At 32.2% G+C, this 21,260-nt stretch overlaps 1 protein-coding gene across 1 annotated transcript in view; it reads right to left on the reverse strand.

Moving 5' to 3' along the window:
- Positions 1 to 21,260, reverse strand: part of LOC114331006 (dnaJ protein homolog 1-like) — a 79,711-nt gene that overhangs the window by 22,441 nt on the left and 36,010 nt on the right. Inside the window, exons 2-3 of the mRNA XM_028280460.2 lie at positions 20,443 to 20,766; positions 8,907 to 9,132 (exon numbers count right to left, since the gene is read on the reverse strand). Coding sequence (XP_028136261.1) covers positions 8,907 to 9,132; positions 20,443 to 20,766 — 550 coding nt within the window. The remainder of the gene's footprint in view (positions 1 to 8,906; positions 9,133 to 20,442; positions 20,767 to 21,260) is intronic.

A 21,260-nucleotide genomic window follows, 5' to 3' on the forward strand; every position in this document is an offset into this window, starting at 1 on the left:
ATTATCCAATGCTCTCTATGTAAATTATACGATACTGTCCATTCGTAACGATAAAGTCATTGGTTTTCGAGATATTTGAAGTTACGAATGAAACGGAACAGCTATTTTGATTAATGTATCAAGCCCCTTCATTTTTAACTTCAAATATCTCGAAAATTAATGATTTTATCGTTACGAATGAAGAGTTTCTTATTTACATAGAAAGTATTGGACAATATTAAAATTATGATAAAATAGAAATTCCGTCAGTGGCGTAACCAGGTGGTACCCAGAAACGTTTATTTAACATAATTTAGTAGAGTACAGTGTAGCGTACAGTATCGACACTGTTTGGCAGGTATGATAAGGATATGTCAAATATTTAGTACCTACTGATTACAAATAATTTTTAAATTTTTAAATCAAGCATCCTGTAACCTTTAACTCGTTAATTTGTATTCAGTACTTCAAAAGTATTTGACATATCCTTATTATACTTGGCAGATAGTGTTACATAAACGTTTCTGGCTCCTACCAGAGACGTATTATGACAGGAGAAAGTGAATGGTTGACCCTTTCCACATTCTACAACACTGGTGGAATTACTATTTTAGCGCAATTTTTTTTCTCCTATACCTTCTATCTCAATAATATACTGTTCATTCCTAACGATAAAGTTATTAGTTTTTGAGATATTTGAAGTTAAAAATGAAGAGGAACAATAGATTAATTAAAGTAAATGTGCCTTTTCATTTTCAACTTCAAATATCTCCAATACTAATAACTTTATAATAAAATAAAAATGTATACCATTTTTGTTCAGTTGCAATGCGAAGGCAAAACAATCTTATTTTTCACTTAGAACAGGGAGCGCATTACAGCACTCTAAATCGACAATTTTCGACTCTTATTGGAGTCATCAGCGGAGAGGCGTAGGCCTGCTGCTCTCTGCTCGAAGTGACCAAACCTTGAAAGTTTATCCCCACATTGCAACTGACGTGTATGAATTAGGCGGAATGGGACTTTTCGATGCCGCCGGTTCATCGCCGGCCGTTTCGATGCCGCCGGTTCATCGCCAGTCCATTTCATCGCCGTCATATCTCGCATTTCCTAGAATTCCTAATTAATACTAAAAATAACTAATAATTGTAACTGTCGAAAATTCGGAAATATATCAGATAGCGATTAATTGACTGGCGATGAATCGGCCGGCATCGGCATCGAACTGGCGGCATCGAAACGGCGGCGATGAAACGTCCTAGACCCGAATTAGGTGACTAGCGTCATCTGGTAATTGAAAGGTAAAATTTTCAATCCTAATAGCAACATTAATAATGTTGAAAAATATTAAAAATATTACTAAAATATTTTTAAATTGAAAACTTATTGGTCCATTTCCTTGGTAACACCGCCAAGGCTTCTAAAATTTGCAAGCCAGATGGATGCTGCAGTGAAGACAAAGGGAGGGAATTCTAAAAAGTTGCAATTCACAACCCCCGTTCTGCAGCTTGGTAAAGTTCCAACGGAAAATGGACCTAGTTACTCTATAGGAGTAATACTAATATATAAACTAAAATAAAAATGTTTACCATTTTTATTCAGTTGCAATGCGAAGGCAAAACAATTTTATTTTTCACTTAGGATAGGGAGCGCAGTCCAGCAGTCTGAATTGACGATTTTCGCCTCTTATTGGAGTCATAATAACTTTATCGTTACGCATGAAGAGTATATTATTTATATAGAAAGTATGGGAGAACCGAAATATAACCTAAAATAGCAATTCCGACAAATGTGTAGAATTTGGGAAGGGTCAACCATTTACTGTCCCCTGAAACTTTTATTTATCATAATTTAGTAGGTTTACACTACTAAAGTACTCGGTAAAAACAGTTATTAAATTAAATAATACACCCTGTAACTCAGTAACGAGCTACATTTTATTTAAGCGATTTAGTTGTTACGCGATTCTTACTATTTTGAGGTCTAGAATCTACAACTCAGAGATTGCACATTCTTAATAAATCACCCGGTATAGTCCATTTACTCACGGTTTTTGTGCCGATGTGTGCTTTGGCCCTGGGGGTGAGTGTCACTCCTTCTTGGGGGTGAAAAAATATACATTCAAAATCAGTCCCGAAGTGGATAAACTGGCTGATTCTAAACAACTTTTGTTTTATAGCGTTTTTTCACAAAGTCAATACTTTTCGAGTTATTTGAGAGTGAATTTCTAGCATTCATTTTTCAACAAAAAAAAAAACACGTTTTTAGACGGTTTTTCGCAAATAACTCAAAAAGTAAGTATCCATTTGTTAAAAAAAAATCGGGAAAATCACCCCCTAATTAGCATCTCAAACGATATTAATCGTTTTCACTTTTGCTTTTATTATGTATTATTTATATGATCTGTAAGTTTCATCGGTTCAAAGTAATTAGTTTTGAAGAAGTTTGGTTTTAAAGTAAAAGTTTTTTATTTTTAATTTTGAAAAAAATATTTTTTGTCAAAATAACTTAAGTATATTAAACTTAATAACTTAAATAAATTATTACTTACTTACTTAAGCCGTCCTCTTGTACCTTACGGTGTCGAGGTAAGTGGAGAAATGAGACGTCTCCATGCCTTTCGGTCGGTAGCTAGTCTTTCTGCTTCTCTCCACCCAATATTTCTTTTTCCGCAAGCCTTTCCAATATTTGCATTCCACGTTCTTGCTGGCCTGCCTCTTCTTCGTTTGTTGTCAGATGCCGCTTTCCATACCCTCTTTACAGTTCTACCTTCACTCATTCTCGCCATATGTCCGAACCACGATAACTGTTTCGTTTCAAGTCTGTCTAAGGTCCTTCCAACACCGCACCTTTCACGTATGTCTTCATTTCTTATACGATCACGTCTGGTCACCCCGGATACCGCACGTAAATATCTCATTTCGCATGCTTAAATTTTACTACGGATGTTGTCGTTCACTGTCCACGTTTCACTACCGTAGAGTAGCACCGGCACGTATACGGTTTGAAATACTTTCATTTTTGTTTTCAGGCTTACTTCTTTCTTCCTAATAAAACTTTTATTTAGTGCATAGTATAATTTTGTTGCACTCATTACCCTGCTGTTTATTTCTGGTTCTATATGTTCTTGCCCATTCGTTGTTGATCCTAGATACTTGAAGTCCTCAACTTGTGTAATGGTCTCATTATTCAACTTAACATTTATATTTTCTTGTGTTTTCGATATTACTAAAGCTTCTGTTTTTTCAATATTTATTCTCATCCCAAATTTCTTAAAGGCTTCATTCCAAACATTCACATTTACTTGCAAGTCTTTTTCTGATTTTGCCACAATTACCAGGTCATCGGCATATATCAACTCTTAAAAATTATTAGTGATACCAAAAATCTCAAAGAGTAAAAAAATGTAGGTTTTGCTTTTCTGAATATTGTCTATATTTTTATTTTTTTTTGTGGAACTAAAATTAGCTAAAATATGACTGTTCAAAATTTGCATAGACTCGTTATTAGTGACTCGTTCAAGCCCTTTCAACTACTACCCTTTCAAAAATAAGCACTTTGAACTGATGAAATTTACAGAGTATATAAACAATTTGTACACGAGTAAATCAACTTGTGAAGCGGTAACGATTAATTTCATTTAGGATGCCAATTAGTGGATTAACTTTATTTTGAGCGTAACTTGCTTACTTTTGATGCTAGAAACTTTTTTAGAAAATAAAAATAAAGCCTTTGTTAAACACTTTTAGAAAGTTGGCATGAGTTTTATCCAAAAAGAGATTCATTTTTTTGATATTTCACGTTGAAATATTCGATTTGGAATTTGACGAATATAAACATTTTTTTTTTTTCATTAGCTACAACTCTGCTTCTACTAGGTCTAGAGACCTCATACATACACCATTTTTGTTCACTCTGTTATGTGCTATATTTGTGCAAATATATCAATAAAACGAGCAACATTAAATCGTCGGATTAACAAAGCTCAACACAACCTACCTCTATATTTGGCTAAATGGCGCTACATTATTTTTAGCGCCATCCCATAAGCATAATGGAAACAGGAATGCAAATATTGCATTTATCTCAAAACTTCGTTTTTGCGGTTAGGCCACTGTTGCTCTGAGCGTCTCATTTTTACTTTTATATGTTAATGTTTTTTTCGATAAAATACTTACTTTTTAGTTGGATACCTAATTTAATGTAGATGTTTTTCGGCTAGTACTCAAATCTACATATTCAAGCTTAAATAACGAGAAAACGATGCATTTTTTAAAATATAAATGTAATATATGCTTGTCAAAGTACATAGTAATTCCATTGTTTATATAGTAATAGTTGGTCAGCCGAATAGGGAAATTTGTTTAATTCTAATTGAGAGAGTCACTAGATGTCACCACAAAACGTTAAGATACATCCAAAACGCATAGACACCAAGTTGGATACGATCATATTCATAACACCCCAACTCGCAGACATTAAGAAAAATAAATATTTGGAAGAATATATTTATAAATTGATCTAACGCTATTATGTGTATAGTAGCATGACATCATTAATTCAATTTCTAAATATATTTTTCCATATATTTATTTTTCTTAATATGTATGCGAGTTGGGGTGTTATGAATAGGATCGTATCCAACTTGGCGTCTATGCATTTTGGATGTATCTTAATTTACGCGTGACGTTGCTTCCCTGACAGAAATGGTGTTGACATCTGGTGACTGTCTCAATTCGAATCAAACAAATTTCCCTATTAGGCTGACCAACTATTACTAGATAAACAGTGGTAATACCTAACAATTAAGCTACAAACGAAGTTGATAGCATCAAAAAAGCAAGTTACAATGAAAATAAGACGACCCTTTCGAATTTTTTAGGAAATAGTGAAATAAAATATACGCCATTTCCACAAAAATTTAAATTTTTTAGTAATTCCTATGAGACTTTCTTTACTTTGGCATAAGTACCTAATGACCTCAAATATTTTGGCCGTTTTAGACTGCATATTATTGAAGAAATATATGATTTAAAAAAATTAGAATTTTTAAAATTTTCGTAAATTGCACTTTTTTTGATAATACTCCAAAAATACTCGATACACGTAAAAAATGATAACCAAAGAAAATAAAGATTTTTTGTCAGCAAATATTTTACTTGTTTTTTCTTTTTGTAGGATACAACATAACCGAGATAGAAACGTTTAAAGTCTACATTTTATTGCTTTATAGCCCTTAACATTACCTTTCAGATGGCTTTTGGATGAACCTGATATCATAAAAATTAACGGAGTTAAAAAATAACATTTTCTTGGAAACATTCAGGGGAAATTTTAATTATGGAACCTGATTTAATTGTGGAAATCGTCATCCTGACAAATTTATGATTGTGAAAACCAGCAGGTTGTTTTTAAGTTTATTCGATAGCAACTTTATATGATATATGAAAAAATGTTTATCCGACAAATATGTTGGGCATTTTAATAAGTCCGACACGTAGAACATATCAAATGACAGGAATTAGGTTGGTGATCAGCAGTCTGATTTTTGCATGAGAGTTTAATGAAAAGGTAACAAATCAATTGGAAGTTCTGTCCGACAAAATAAATGGGACTCAGCCCCCTCACTAACCCCCCCCCCCCAATAAAATAATAAATTCCTGCCCAGTGTAACAAGCTCAAAATTTTTAATTTGCGGAATATGAAAGCTCATAAATAGCTCATCAATCAGCGCTATTTGTTTTTTAATTGTTGCAAGTGGGGGTGGGGACAGCTCAACAGAGGTAAAAAGTTGAGCAGCTACGACAACAGCATCTGGAAACAAGAGACCTGGCCGTCCAAACATTACCAAAAATTTTTTTCTTAAACATGACACATTACTATTTCTTGCAAAAAACTTTTAAAAGGAAGAAGACTGCAGAAGTTGCAACAAATTTGCAAGCGATGACATGTGGATTATAGGCTATTGATTATGTACTTTAGAACGGAGCTACAACGTTAACAGGGTTTTAATACTTCATATGGTTAAAGGACCTCTAAATATAAAAAAAACCGTGGAGTGTTAGCATTTAAATGGATGCGTTTTTGAGAAAGGGGTGAATTAACCCAAAGGCACAGGGTGCATTAGGGTGAGTTCTATGCACTATTGGTGCAAACACGTCTACAGAAAAATTGTTCCAGAATAAATTTACTATTGAAATATCACCTTCTAAAGTCAAAAATATTTTCTTCAAAAAAATATATTCAAAATAACAGCAAAAAACAAGAAAGAAAGCAATTTTGTTTTTTGTCCCAAAGCTTTGCCACGGGGATATAGGATATAAGCATTGCTTCACAGAAAAAAACTTCCAGCCTTTCTCTTTAAAATGACTTTTGGCAGAAGTCTGTAAGGTTTACAGTTTCCGAAATATGATTTTTCAAAATTCGCCGCTCACAGCATTTTTGGCCATTTTCCCCATTATTTTGCAAACATTTTTCTACGCATTTCTAGGTATATCTAATGGTACATTTGTAGAAAGAGAAGTCAATTACCATTAAAATGGTCTATTTTAAAAATCTGTACAACTATTTTTAAGCAAGTTATGGTGTTTCAAACTTTTATACTTTTAACAATAATTCCTGATCTAATAAAAGAAAGCTTATTTTCTTTACTTTAAACTGGTGCACATATTGTAAAAAATTCTAAAAAATATTGTAAAACTCTATTTTTAAACAAGATATCCGTAGGATATCCAAGGGTATCCGTAATTTGTGAAAAATTTAAAAAAAATTGAATTAGAAGAGTATAATTGCATATTAAAATCTAATTTTTATTTCCAAATACTTTTCCTAATAACACTTTTTCATATTGTGGAAAATAACGGTACTTTACTCTTGAGCGACATTCATATCTTTTAACATATCTCGTATACTATTGATAACATTTGATATCTGATTGCATCTTAGGTTTGAGGCTATGCAGAATACTTTACTTATGAAGGATAATTTTTTTTTTCATAAAATTAATAATAAAAAAGTTTTCCATATGGTTCCAATTTAGTGGGATGGTTCCAATTTAGTGGGATGGTTCCAATATTGCATGTGTATATTATGTCACATTTTAAAAAAGCATAAATATCTTGTTTAATAATAGTCCTATAATTTTTTACAATACACTATTTTAAATAAGCTTCCTCTTTTGTTCAAGAATGTATATACCTGAATGTAGAAGAAAAAAAGTTATAATGAAAAGTTTAAAAATAATCGTAAAACATTATCAAAAATCGTTAAAAGTATGAAAGTTGGAAAAACCATATCTTGCTTAAAAATAGTCATACGACCTTCCATAATAGACCATTTTAAAGGCCATTGATTTCTTTCTTTTCCTACTAAATGTACCATTGCGTATACCTAAAGCTGTGTAGAAAAAAGTTACAAAACAATGTTTGCGAGATAGTAGGGAAAATAACCCAAAAATTCTGTGAGTGGCGAACTTTGAAGAATCATATTTGGAAAACTATAAATCCTAAACACTTCTACAAAACATAATTTTAAAAAGGATGGATAGAATTTTTTTTCTTTGAAGCAACGCCAATAATACCTTTAGCCCCGTGGAAGAAATTTATGGGCCTAAAAACAAAATTGCTTTCTTTTGTGTGTTTTTTTTCTTTTTTGTTGAATTATGTTTTTGTAAAAAAAATATTTTTTACTTTAAAAGGTGATATTTTGTTAGCAAATTTAACCTGAAATATTTTTCTGTAGACGTGTTTGTACCAAAAGTGCATAGAACTCACCCTAATGCACCTTGTGCCTAGGGACTAATTCACCCCTTTTTCAAAAACGAACTCTTTTAAATGGTAGCACTCCGTGGTTTTTTCGTATTTAGAGGTCCATTGACCATAATAAACAATAAAACCCCGTTAACGTTGTAGTTCCTTTTCGCTTCATTGTTTGGACATAACCAATAGCCTATTAGACCTACTGACTGGGGATAACACATAAAAACGCGCCTGAAACTGTACCCCATGGTGTTGTGGAAAGAAATTTGAAAATATGATTTTTACATTGCAAAATTCTCTTTATTATTATTTATTAAATTGATGTCATTGTGTTCATTTACATATATTTCTGATAATATGTAAATAAATACCGAAAAATGCAGATTAGTTGCTGTAATTCTCTCTAGCCTATTTTTTCTCTAATTTTTTTCCCTATGTCCATGCAATTCTAACCGAAACGAAACAATACGGAAAAAATAATTTAGACAAATATTGCGCAAAGAACGAATAGTCACTGAAGTCATTTTCATAAGGCAAATGTTATTGAGCAATGCTAAAACACACGTTTAGCAATAATTACGCTATGTGTAGCAACAAATAGTGTATAACTTCGAAAGCGCATGATTAAATGTTACATTTGGTCAGTCCTCTTGTATGGTGCCGAAGCATGGACATTAAAATATCCACCATTAATCATTTGGAGGACTTTGAAGTGTGGCTGCACAGACGTATACTGAAAATACCATGGACGGCTATGCTGACAAATGTGGCAGTCCTTAAAAGAGCCAATGCTGCCCACGAGCTGCTTGATAACATCAAATATAGAAAGATGGCCTATTTTGGACACGTAGTAAGGGGAGACCGTGTAATATCCTTCAACTTATTATGATGGGTAAAATCGAAGGACGCAGAGGAATTGGTAGAAAACAGGCCTCTTGGTTGAAGAATATTCGGGAGTGGACGAGAATAAAGAAAGCAGAACACCTATTTAGAATAGCTCGAGACAGAGACAGTTTCGCCATGTTAATCGCCAACGTCAAGGGGACTTGATAGGGCACGTTAAAAAGCAGAAGTAGCAACAAAAATTACAAAAAAGTAGTCAGTTGTTTGGATAAAACCGAGAAGCATTCGAAATTTGCATATCTCCTAAAAAAAGTAAAGAAAACTTACTTTATATTACTGTCTTCCCTTTTAAAAGTCTTATGCGGTTTATCCCTTATTACGAATACTACATCGGCAGGAATATTTCCAGTATTTTGATCTCCTTCTCGTGGAAAAGTAACTTTTGTTCCCTCCTTCCATCCTGGTTTTATATTAATAGAAAGTATTTTATCCTCGCGTTCTAATCTACCATTCCTTATTACTTTTCTGTTAATTCTCATGTTTTTTGTACAACCTAACTCAACAATCACAAATAAATTAAATAAAACTTTTTTTATATAACATCTTATAAAATAAAAAATAACTATTGAAACGTAAAGAAATGTTAACAATTTACATAAAAATAAAAAAAAACATTTTTTTTCTGTGATAATCAGGAAAGTACACAGAAAATGTAACAGTGTATGCTCATTTTTGGTTATTTTCAGAACAATATTGGTTCCGAAAATTATTGGAAGATTCCTTTTTTAGGAGTTAATTTCTTGTATGACAAGTTAGTTTTAAAGTGACGAATTTGTCACATACTGGTGTAAATTATGAAGGATCCATATTATATTGATTATCCTTTCTTTTCAATCTTTACATCGTAACAAATGCATCTTGTTTGCACTGAAGAACAGCAATTTAGTTGTCTTAAATCTCTGTCTTGTTTTTAACAGATTTTATCTATCACGTCATCTTTTAAGATATAGGATGGCTCCAAGAGTCTTACAAATTCGGCATAAAGAAAAAATGTATAAACTTACCAAATGTACTATTTACAAATAGGGGAGTCAATAAAGAACGAAAACATGCATTGTTTCGGAAAAATTCAAACAGGCTTATGTTTTTCTAAAACTTTTTTTGTTAGTTTATATACACGTTAATGTAAAAAGTGCTACTCACAGATTTAGCCGCTAATTGTTTATTAATTGTTTAAACAGTAACAATTGTTTTGTATAAATAATTTTAAAAATATCGTTGAATTTATCATTTTACTTTAATAAAATATGTTTCTATTTGTTTTGATTATGCTGAGTCCGAATATAGCATTACAATTTAAAAATTAAAAAATTTTGAGCTCTTATACAGTATGTCTACGTAACTAGGAACCATATGAGAAAACATTTTTATTATCAATTTTACGAAAAAACAATATTTTTTAAATAAAAAAATTAAAATCTAATTTTATCAATTTTATACGAGGTATGTCAAAAATATGAATTTCGCTAAAGAGTAAAGTACCTTTATATTTCAGAATATCATAGGTAAGTTGTATCTACAGAAAAAAGTTTTGATGACTTTGTACAATTATTTTTTACCTGACATTTTTCGGTTTTTGTATCACATTTTTTATCTTTCTCAATTTTCTCAAAAAGAAGTTCTTTATTTTATGTCTAAAGCAAAATAATGTAGATAATTTCAAATATTACATCTTAAGCTTTAAAAAAACATCTATAAAATTGTAAGAGATCTGTTCAAATATGAGTAATACCCTCCTAAAGTGGTAGTAATTCTGAGAAACTACGAAATTAAAAATTACATTTTTTGAGACGTCGCCGTCGTATCATTTCAATTAAATTATTTTTAAGATTTTTTTTAATAAAGCATCATTTAGTAGGATGTTTTAAAAGTTAGTTGTGCAAATTTGAGAGTTGTATATAAGTAAAATTGTATTAGAAACCATTTTTAAACAAAATTCATGTAAGTCTCATTTTCCGCCCACACCGTACTTATGCTAATATATTTTATTTCTTTTTATTATAACTATATGATAGCTTAAATGATCTTCTTTCATTTCCAATTTATAAAATTTCATTTGATCCATTAGTTAAACAATTATATTAAAATAACTCAATTGTACGCTTCGCCGAATGCTAGTATTATACAATGCGCCAATGTTTGTGAGAAGGGTGACTTTAGCGTTGTAAATAAAAATTACAGAAGCTATAAATTTAATTTTAGAAAAATCTTTATAAAGGTTTTTTGTGTAAAATTTTCAATGGTCAAGTCAGCTTTTTTCTAGGATTTATATTTTCGTAGTTATTTAAAAAAACAATTAATTCCGCAGTTTATTTGCTTAATAAAAATGAAGCACCCACTTCTGGAGTAGAACTTTTTGATATGTTGTTTATTAAACATCTCTTAATCAAATTACAGAAAGTTCTATCTTGTTTGATTTTTACGAAGTCAAAATATCTATTGACTCCCCTACAAAGCATTTACTGTTTCATAAATTGTGTTCATACAAATAATTGTTGAAGTAACCAACAATAATTACTTGCTAAAACAAAACAATTTTGCTTATAATATGTTAAAACAAAAATTTTTTTGGAGTGTTGAATCTGAGAATATACTCGCTTGATGCTTCAACAGTAGTCAGCCACCATAAATATATACATCCCGTTTACCTTGATACCCTACCTCCATGATCTTCAAATCTTGGTGGAATCGCTAACCTTGTCATCACTGCCGGCACCAAAATTTACTCTGAAATTTTTTTTTTGTTTTTTTTATTGACATCCCAATTTATTACAATCTGCCGTTTTTTACAAAGTAATAAGCATTAAATAATATTTATGTCGGCTAAACTATTGACATGTGGCGAACATACCCATTAATATGCCGCTCTTAATGTTAGTCTACTAAACTATTATTGGTTCTGGGAAAACATAAATTTTTTTTAGCTCACACTAAATCACTGGTCACTTTACGTTTTAACCTGCGCACTGCACACATCTGCATCAAGTTCCTTGCTAGGTGGTTTGGGTGTTCCCGCAATCGGTCCTTGTATTTTTTTATTCGATATGTAATTTCTTCCTTTACATAAGTTACCTCTGCATCTCGATGTACAGCGTTGTTGGTGATGTACCAAGGTATATTTAAAATCATCCTTAGTATTTTGGATTGGAACCTTTGTATTATTTCAATATTAGAATTTGCGGCTGTTCCCCACAGTTCTACCCCATAGGTCCAAATTGGCTTCAACACCGCTTTGTATAGGAATAATTTATTTTGTGTTGATAACTGGGATTGTTTTCCTATTAGCCAGTATATGTCTCTCACTTTATGGCCCAATTGTTTTCGATTGGAAAATATGTGTTTTTTCCAGGTCAGTTTTCTATCCAGGTGAATCCTAAGGTACTTTACATCGTCTTTCTGTGGTATTTGTTTGCGGTTAATACATACAGGTGGACAGGTTCCTCTACGGGTTGTAAATGTTACATGTATTGACTTTTGCTCATTTGGTTTAATTCTCCATTTTTGTAACCATTTTTCGACTTCAGTTATGTTATTTTGTAATAGTTATGATGCGATGTTTGGATTCTTGTTGGAGCATAAGATCGCAGTATCATCTGCAAATGTAGCTGTTGTTGTGGCAGGTGATGTTGGAAGGTCGGCAGTATAGAGTAGGTACAGGACAGGACCCAGAACACTTCCCTGGGGGACACCCGCTGTTATGGGTTGAAGTTCTGATATTTCATTGTCGTATTTGACTCTAAAGCGTCTATTTGTAAGGTATGACTTTAGTAGTGTGTAATAATTTAGAGGCAAACAACTCCTCAGCTTATAGAGCAACCCCTGGTGCCATACCTTGTCAAACGCTTGTCCTATGTCTATGAATAGGGCGGAGCAATATCTGGATGCTTCGAGGTCTTTATGGATTCTGTTTACTAGTCGATGTACTTGTTGAATGGTAGAATGTTTCTGCCTGAATCCAAATTGGTGAGTTCGAATTATTCCCTCGTCTTCTAGGAGAGGTGTTAGTCTTGTTAATAAAAGTTTTTCGAACACTTTGGATAGCACGGGTAGTAGACTAATGGGCCGGTATGATTCTACCCTTTCAGGTGGTTTGCCTCGTTTTAAAATGGGTGTTATTTCGGCAACTTTCCATTGTGGCGGGAAATAGCTGATTTTCATGATTGAATTGTATATGTATATCCTATTAAGTTAAATATGTATATCCTATTTCAGGCAGTTCTTGTAATATTTGTCCTGTGATTAGGTCGTACCCTGGAGCTTTTTTAGGGTTGGTATTGAATCTTATTGTGGCCTTTATTTCACTTTTTTTGAATCTTTTTTCTGGTAATTCTAGCTGGTATGATTCTTCAAGTGCTTGGTTTATTGTTTCCTCTTGGTTGGGGTCAGTTGTTTCATTGGGAATGAACACAGTTCTTAGGTGGTTTGCAAATGTCTCTGCTTTTTCCTTTAGTGTTTTTAACCATCCGCCCTGCTCTTTTTTTAATGGTGGTATATTGTATTGGGGTCTTTTTAATTTTCTAGTAGCCTTCCATAGGGAGTAGTTTGTTTGTTCAGTTGTATCTAGTTGTTTTATTTGTTCACTGAATTGAAGATTCTTTTCTGTTGCTATCATTTCTTTTAGCTCCTTAACAGCATTGTTCAACTGCGTTTTTGTTTGTGGCGCTCTAGTTGCTTGCCACTGTTTTCTGAGTTTTCCTTTCTGGGCTATTTTCTCTCTTATTGATAATGAAGTGTATTCATTCTTCATTTCATTGTTGCTGGGTGTTGTTGAGTCCCAGGCAGCTTGTTGTATAACTAAATTTAGGTGTTCTACTGCATATTCGATCTCCTCATTGGTCTTTAGGGAAATATTTAGTTGAAGTCGCTCCTCGACCAGTTGTTTAAAGATGTTCCAGTTTGTTTTTCGATTATGCAATACACATGGTTTTTCCCTGTGGAGAATTTTTTTATTTAGTGTTATAACAACTGGCGAATGATCGGAAGAAAGTTCATAACATGACTCCTCATGCATATAGTTCCTGTTAATTTGTTTAGTTATGCTGAAGTCCAGAAGATCGGGTGTTTTATTTAAGTCGGTTGGCCAGTACGTTGGTTCTCGTGTTGTTACTACTTCTAGATTATCGTTGTTTATTGCTTTGTATAGCTCTCTTCCTCGGGTTGTATCTAGTCTAGAACCCCAACTCTGATGCTTGGCATTATAGTCACCGCCACAAATAAATCGGTTGCCTAGTTCGTCGAAGAACACTTTAAAGTCTTCTTTTGTTATTTTGTGCTTTGGAGGGCAATAAACCGCAGAGAAAGTAATGGGGCCTGTCCAGTCTTCTACAACTATGTTTGTGGCTTGTATGTATTCTTTTGCAAGACAAGTTGCGAGGTGATGTTTGATTGTGTTTTTAATAATGATTGCCGTGCCACCGTGGGCGGTTCCATCAGGATGCATGGTATGGTGAACTGTATAATATGGAATTTTTAAGACATTCTTTTTTGTGAAGTGCGTTTCTGATATTAATATTAGATGAATTTTATGATTTGTCAAGTATAAACTAAGTTCATGTTTGTGTTGGGCTAATCCATTCGCATTCCAGACCACAAATTTTAGTTTGTCTGCCATCACTTCATCTTTGCTACGACGGTGGTAAGAAGGTTGAGCATGGTGCTCATCTGCTCCATGAGACCCTTCATCATTTGTTTTAACTCTTGTATATCAGATGGTTGTGTAGTAATTTGATTCAGTTGTTGATTATTATTTGCGACTTGGCTGTATGTAACACCTGGTACTATGTAATTTTGGTATACTCTCCTTGCACTTTCTTCGGACTCCTTCTTCCTCAGCGGTGGGTATCTTTCTTTCTGCAATTGCTTGTATACAGTACACCCTCTGTAGTTGGCAGGGTGATTACCATTACATAAGACACATATGACATTTTCTGTTCGATGTTTCTGTGTGCATTCTTTTGTCGGGTGGTTTAACGCACATTTTACACATCTGGGTTGCCTGACACAGAAGTTCTTCGTATGTCCATATCTCTGACATCTTTGGCATTGTGCTAGATCCCTTACAGGCCTTGGTGGTTCAAATTTTACTCTTGCATTTTGTAGTGAGTCTATATTATATATATCTTTGTTGTTAGAGCTTGATTTAAGATTTACAAAAAATAATGGAAGTGGGTTTTTTGTTATTCTATGTCGTATGTTAGTGATCTGGTTCACAATATGCCCTTGGCTCTCCAGTTCCGCCTTTACCTCTTCTAGGTTGGTTGTTGGATGTAGATGTCTTAGAACGACTCTGAATGATCTATCTCCTTTTTTTTTGGTATGTGTGGTATTCAGTTTTCTTTTCATCTAATGCTTTTATAATGATATTATATATTTCAATCGTTTTGACTTGAACTTTTACTTGGTCATCGTTTAGAACCTTGATAGTGTGGTTTTCTTTTGCTATGCTATTTAGTAGGAGGTTTAGTGGTTTTATATCTTTGACACCTGCAATAATTATTGGAGGAGGTTTTGGTATTGTACCATTTTCTTGTGTCTCTTCGTCGCCATCGGATTCTTCATTTAAAAGATTAAACCGGTTTGACGTTGACGTAGGAGGATTGAGCCAGTAGTTGTCTATTTTCATCTGTTTTAATTTGTTTTGGTAATTTTCGGGACTATTTCTGTTACGTTTTCTATTTTCTGCAATTTTCCATTCTTCATCTTGTCTGGAAGTGCTAGGTAATATTTGGTACTTTGGTGGATAAAATTGTTGATTTCCCTCTGGTTGTACTTGTTGAGCAGTGTATACTTGTGGGTATTGTATAACTGGTGGTGGTATTTGGTGTATTGTTTGCGGTGTCATAAATGAATTAATTTGTCCTGTTTGTACGTATTGGGTGTTTGGATCGACCCAATTTATTTGACTGCTTTGCTGCATGTGCATATTAGAGGAATTAAATCCACTTGCCATTTTCTGTTTGTTATTTATATGGATATAAAGAACATCTAATTATTTTTAGCATGGTGATTAAAATTTAATTACTATATCTTGCTAATATGTTTTAAACTTACTGATTTGTCGTTATCGGGCCAGGAACTGGTTTTCGATTCACAGCGAACGATGTTCTCACTTCGACTACTAGATAACGACTGTACTCTGAAATTGGCAAGGTAGCTGTGTAAAAAATTCACTTTGATGCTCATGTTTGCAACCTAGCAGTTTAAACTTTCCAAGAGTTGCTGGACAATTTCAGCGTAATTATACAAAGCATTCTTGTCAATTTCTTACATTGTTCTGGTGGAGTATTCATATTTAAGCAGATGTCAAATCTTTAAATTATAGAAAACTCTGGCCTTTATTTTTCCAAATAAAAGACTAAAATATACTGAAATGAGAGACTGGACACAGTCTCTTTAATTGGCAAAGTTGGTCATTTGCAAATTCACTTCAATTGGCAAACGAATTGTTTCATTTTTCATGCATATTTTATACAAATATATTTTTTGTATAAATTCTACCAATTTTACATGTAACCAATTTTACGATATAACGGTGGAAACTTTCTGTTCTTTCTGTCAGCAATAATATACATAATATTCATTATGTATTAAAATATTAAAGTATCTTCTTCTTCTTCCTCCTCTTTATAAGCAATTTTGCTTGTTCATTGGCGGATTGATAACTCAATGGAAGGTTGTCAATCAATCTTTTGCGCGGTCGACCGATACTTCTTCTACCGATTAGTGATTTATTTATTGTTATTTGACCACACGGGTTTCCCCCATTCTGCTTATGTGGTTATTCCATTCTTTTTTTTTTTTTTTTCTAAAAAATCATACAGAAGTAAAAACTTCGTTTGTACAATGGTATAAAAAAGTTTATTAAAAACCATTAAAAGTCATCCAAAAGGATTCGCAAAACGTTTTCGATCTAGATCAGATCATCTTCAGTACCTAGAACGAAGTATTTCCACGTTAAAATGAATGCAAAAGGTTAAGATTGTGACTACTTGAAGAAAAAATGTGGTAATACTTACGTTCTGCTTAAAACATGAAACTAGCAACCTTATGAAATTGTTAACATCGAGAAATATAGTTTAAGTGATACTTAAGTGATATTTATAGCGACTCCAAGTCGATGTTGAAATATTGAATGTGTTAGGAGTGCTCAAAGGGCAACATGGTTCCCTGCTCAATAAGAACTTGTAGTTCTTGCTAGTTTAATGGACACAGACCAACAAAAGTGAAGATGACAATCTAATAATTATCAGAGAGAAGCGACATGACAAGACATGTAGTCAATTTTTGGTTATGCATTTAAAAATATTGTTGTTTAGAATTTAGATTATTAGTTAAGCTGAATGTATATTAATAACTGTATTAAAGTGAAATTTAAATTATAATAAATTAGATTTTATTGAAAAAGTCTAAAAGGCAACTCTATGTTACTGAAAGAACTGTTGTTAATGTCATTGACTCTACTATGAGTAATATTTTTATCACATTAACAAGAGTTCTTTCTGTAACAGAGAGTTGCCTTTTAGAGTTTTTAAATAAAATCTAATTTATTATAATTTAAATTTCACTTGAATACAGTTATTAATATGTATACATTCAGCTTAACTAATAATCTAAATTCTATTTTTAAATTAATTCTAAATTAAATGTATTAAAAATCACTATTTTTAAATTCATAACCAAAAATTGACTACATGTCTTGTCATGTCGCTTCTGTCTGGTATTTATTAGATTGTCATCTCCTTCACTTTTGTTAATCTGTGTCCATTGAACTGGCAAGAACCACAAGTTCTTATCGAACAGGGAACCATGTTGGCCTTTGAGCACTCCTAACACATTCAATCTTTCAACATCGACTTGGAGTCGCTATAAATATCACTTAAGTATCATGTAAACGATATTTCTTGATGTAACCAATTTCATAAGGTTGCTAGTTTCATGGACTAAGCAGAACGTAAGTATTACCACATTTTTTCTTCAACTAGTCACAATTTTAACCTTTTGCATTAATTCTAACGTGGAAATACTTGGTTCTAGGCACTGAAGATGATCTGATGTAGACCGAAAACGTTTTGCGAATCCTTTGGATGACTTTTAATGGTTTTTAATAATTTTTTTTATACCATTGTACAAACTAAGTTTTTACTTCTGTATGATTCTTTAATTATGGTATACAGCCAGCTACTGGGATTTTCCCATTGATTTTTTTTTCTATTTAGTGTCCATTCGTTTACACACTGCACGTTACATATTATTCTAATGTCTTCATCTTCATGTCCTTATCGTCGTAATCTTTGCAGACTATCTTCATCTTGAGCTATCAACATTTAGTCGTTTGCATAACAGTATTTTTACTTCTTTGTTTCTCATTCTTCTACCCTCGCCTTTTGTTTACGCTTTTGATCATTTCATCAATGATCAAATTGAAGAACATAGAATGAGTCCCCCTCTCTTATTTCGCTGCCTATGTCTATAAGTTCTGTAAGTTTTCCATCTATTTTGACTTCCATTTTGTACGAAATACAGGGTGAGTCATGAGGAACTGTACATACACCTACCTCGTATAGAGGCCCCTATGGGAAATAACAAATGACCATTAAAAAGTGTCTGCTCCCATTGTTTAATCATATACAGGGCGAGTTTCTCATTTTGATAGAAATTTGTATTCGTCATAATTTTTGAACGGTCAGATCGATGTGTCTCTTATTTTGGTCAATAGTTACACTATTGCCACCTAATCAACTGATTTATTCAAACTAGAAAAAAATCAGGTCCAGCTTTAAAAAAATTAGTTCGTTTGGGTCTTAGAAAAAATTTCACCCTGTATAAGCTTTTTGAAAACTCTAATATGAATTTTACAAATTAGACAAATAGGCAATTAAAAGAACATATTTATTTTTTTCCGCACACGATTGTTTAATTTTTGATAAAAAAATCAAATTTGATTATGAATTAAAAGTTTGGTAAAGTGAACCATAGATTTAGCAAAATTAACTTTTATTACCAAAATTAATTTTTTTTGAACAAATATTTAATTTATGTTAGCACCAATCAACTGATTTATTCAAACAAGAAAAAAATCAGGCCCGGATTTAAAAAATAAGTTCGTTTTGGTCTTAGAAAAAATTTCACCCTGTATACGCTTTTTGAAAACTCTAATATGATTTTTACAAATTAGACAAATAGGCAATTAAAATGGCATACTTATTTTTTTCCCCACACGATTACTTAATTTTTTATAAAAAAAAAATCAAATTTGACTATGAATAATTAAAAGTTTGGTAAAGTGACCATAGATTAAAAAAAATAACTTTTATTACAAAAATGAATTTTTTTTGAACAAATATTTAATTTATGTTATCACCCAATCAACTGATTTATTCAAACTAGAAAAAAATCAGGCCCGGATTTAAAAAATTAGTTTGTTTGGGTCTTAGAAAAAATTTCACCTTGTATATGTTTTTTGAAAACTCTAATATGAATTTTACAAATAAGACAAATAGGCAATTAAAATGGCATATTTATTTTTTCCCCACACGATTACTTATTTTTTTATTAAAAAATCAAATTTGACTATGCATAAAAAGTTTGGCAAACATTTTGCATAGATTTAAAAAAATTAACTTTTTTTACAAAAATTAATTTACAAAAACAACGTTTTTCTTAAAATTAAAAGTTTTACCAATTTTGTTTCTATAACACGTCTAGATCTAAAACTTCCCATAACACTTCTTTTGGACTCTATAGTTTAACATAGCCGTGATCAAATTGATAAATTTTAAATTTGTCCACCTAATTTTTGCGATTTACAAGTTTGCAACTTTTACAAGAAGAAGACTGAAAGTCTACAACAATTTTCATAGTCTTCACAATGGTAAGAGGTGTGTGCTGTAAAAATTTCAGAAAAAAAAATATTAAAATGGAACAGAGTTGTAGCGAGTTAAACCGTGAGTTCATTTTTTTTTTCATTTTTAGGTTAAAATTCCGATTTTGACAAATTTGATTTGTTAATAAAAAATTAAGTAATCGTGTGGGAGAAAAATAAATATTCCATTTTAATTGTCTATTTGTCTTATTTGTAAAATTCATATTGGAGTTTTCAAAAAGCGTATACAGGGTGAAATTTTTTCTAAGACCAAAACGAACTAATTTTTTTAATCCGGACCTGATTTTTCTCTAGTTTGAATAAATCAGTTGATTGGATGGTAACATAAATTACTTATTTGTGCAAAAAAAATTAATTTTTGTAATAAAAGTTATTTTTTTTTAAATCTATGGTTCACTTTACCAAACTTTTAATTCATAGTGAATTTTGATTTTTTTATAAAAAATTAAGTAATCGTGTGTGGAAAAAAGTAAATATGCCGTGTTAATTGCCTATTTGTCTAATTTGTAAAATTCATATTAGAGTTTTCAAAAAGCGTATACAGGGTGAAATTTTTTCTAACACCCAAACGAACTAATTTTTTTAAAGCCGGACCTGATTTTTTTCTAGTTTGAATAAATTAGTTGATTAGGTGGTAATAGTGTAACGATTGGCCAAAATAAGAGACACATCGATCTGGCCGTTCAAAAATTATAACGAATACAAATTTCTGTCAAAATGCGAAACTCGCCCTGTATATTATTAAACAATGGGAGCAGACACTTTTTAATGGTCATTTGTTATTCCCCATAAGAGCCTCTATACGAGGTAGGAGTATGTACAGTTCCTCATGACTCACCCTGTATAAATATATAATAATAAAATAATAAAACACATAAATTAAAACGGTTTCTAACTTTCTAATACTTTTATGTACCTTACCTGTCATTATATCTTCCAATGATACGTACAAATCCTGCTGAATTGGAGGATCTTGCTCTCTTCCCGACCTATGTCCTCTATTGGAATTACTTGAAACAATGTGAAAAAAAGTAAAAGGATCATCACTACGAGTTATATTATCCTGAAATCCAAACATACCGCCAAATGGGTTTGCATTTCCAAAAAACTGAGCAAATGTGGCTCTAGGATCTCCATGAAATGTGTAAGTAAACGTGTTACCATCAAAACCCCCAGTTGTACCTGGAAATCCACCTTTTAGTCCTTCCTCCCCGTACGCGTCGTATATGTCTCTCTTCTTTTTATCTAAACATAAATGATTAATTATGACTAAGTGCTTCGTTTAATATTTTCATTAATGATTAATGATTATAATTATCAGGGCCGTGCCGTGCTATGATGCGGTGAGGCAGCCGCATCAGGCGGCATCTCAAGGGGGGCGGCATAATCAGTAAAATCTAATATAATAATAGATAATTCAACATTATTGGAGAGACGTTTTGAAAAGAATTAGACTTTTGGGCTCACAATATTTAGGTTTTCGTGGAACAACTGATCATTTGTTTCTACCTAATAATGGAAACTTTTTTAAATTAGTACAATTGCTCTCTAGTAATGGAAGAACATATCAGGATAGTTCAAAGAGAGTCTGATACATGGTTTGTGACTTATTTAAGCAACAGTAGGCAAGATGAATTGATAAGTTTAATGGGTAATATTATCTTAAACAAAAATGTCGAAATAGCAAAAATCGCCAAATATTTTTCGATAATCGCCAATTGTAACACAGACGTAAGTCG

This window comes from Diabrotica virgifera, chromosome 7, assembly GCF_917563875.1.
Source record: "Diabrotica virgifera virgifera chromosome 7, PGI_DIABVI_V3a".
NCBI lineage: Eukaryota > Metazoa > Arthropoda > Insecta > Coleoptera > Chrysomelidae > Diabrotica > Diabrotica virgifera.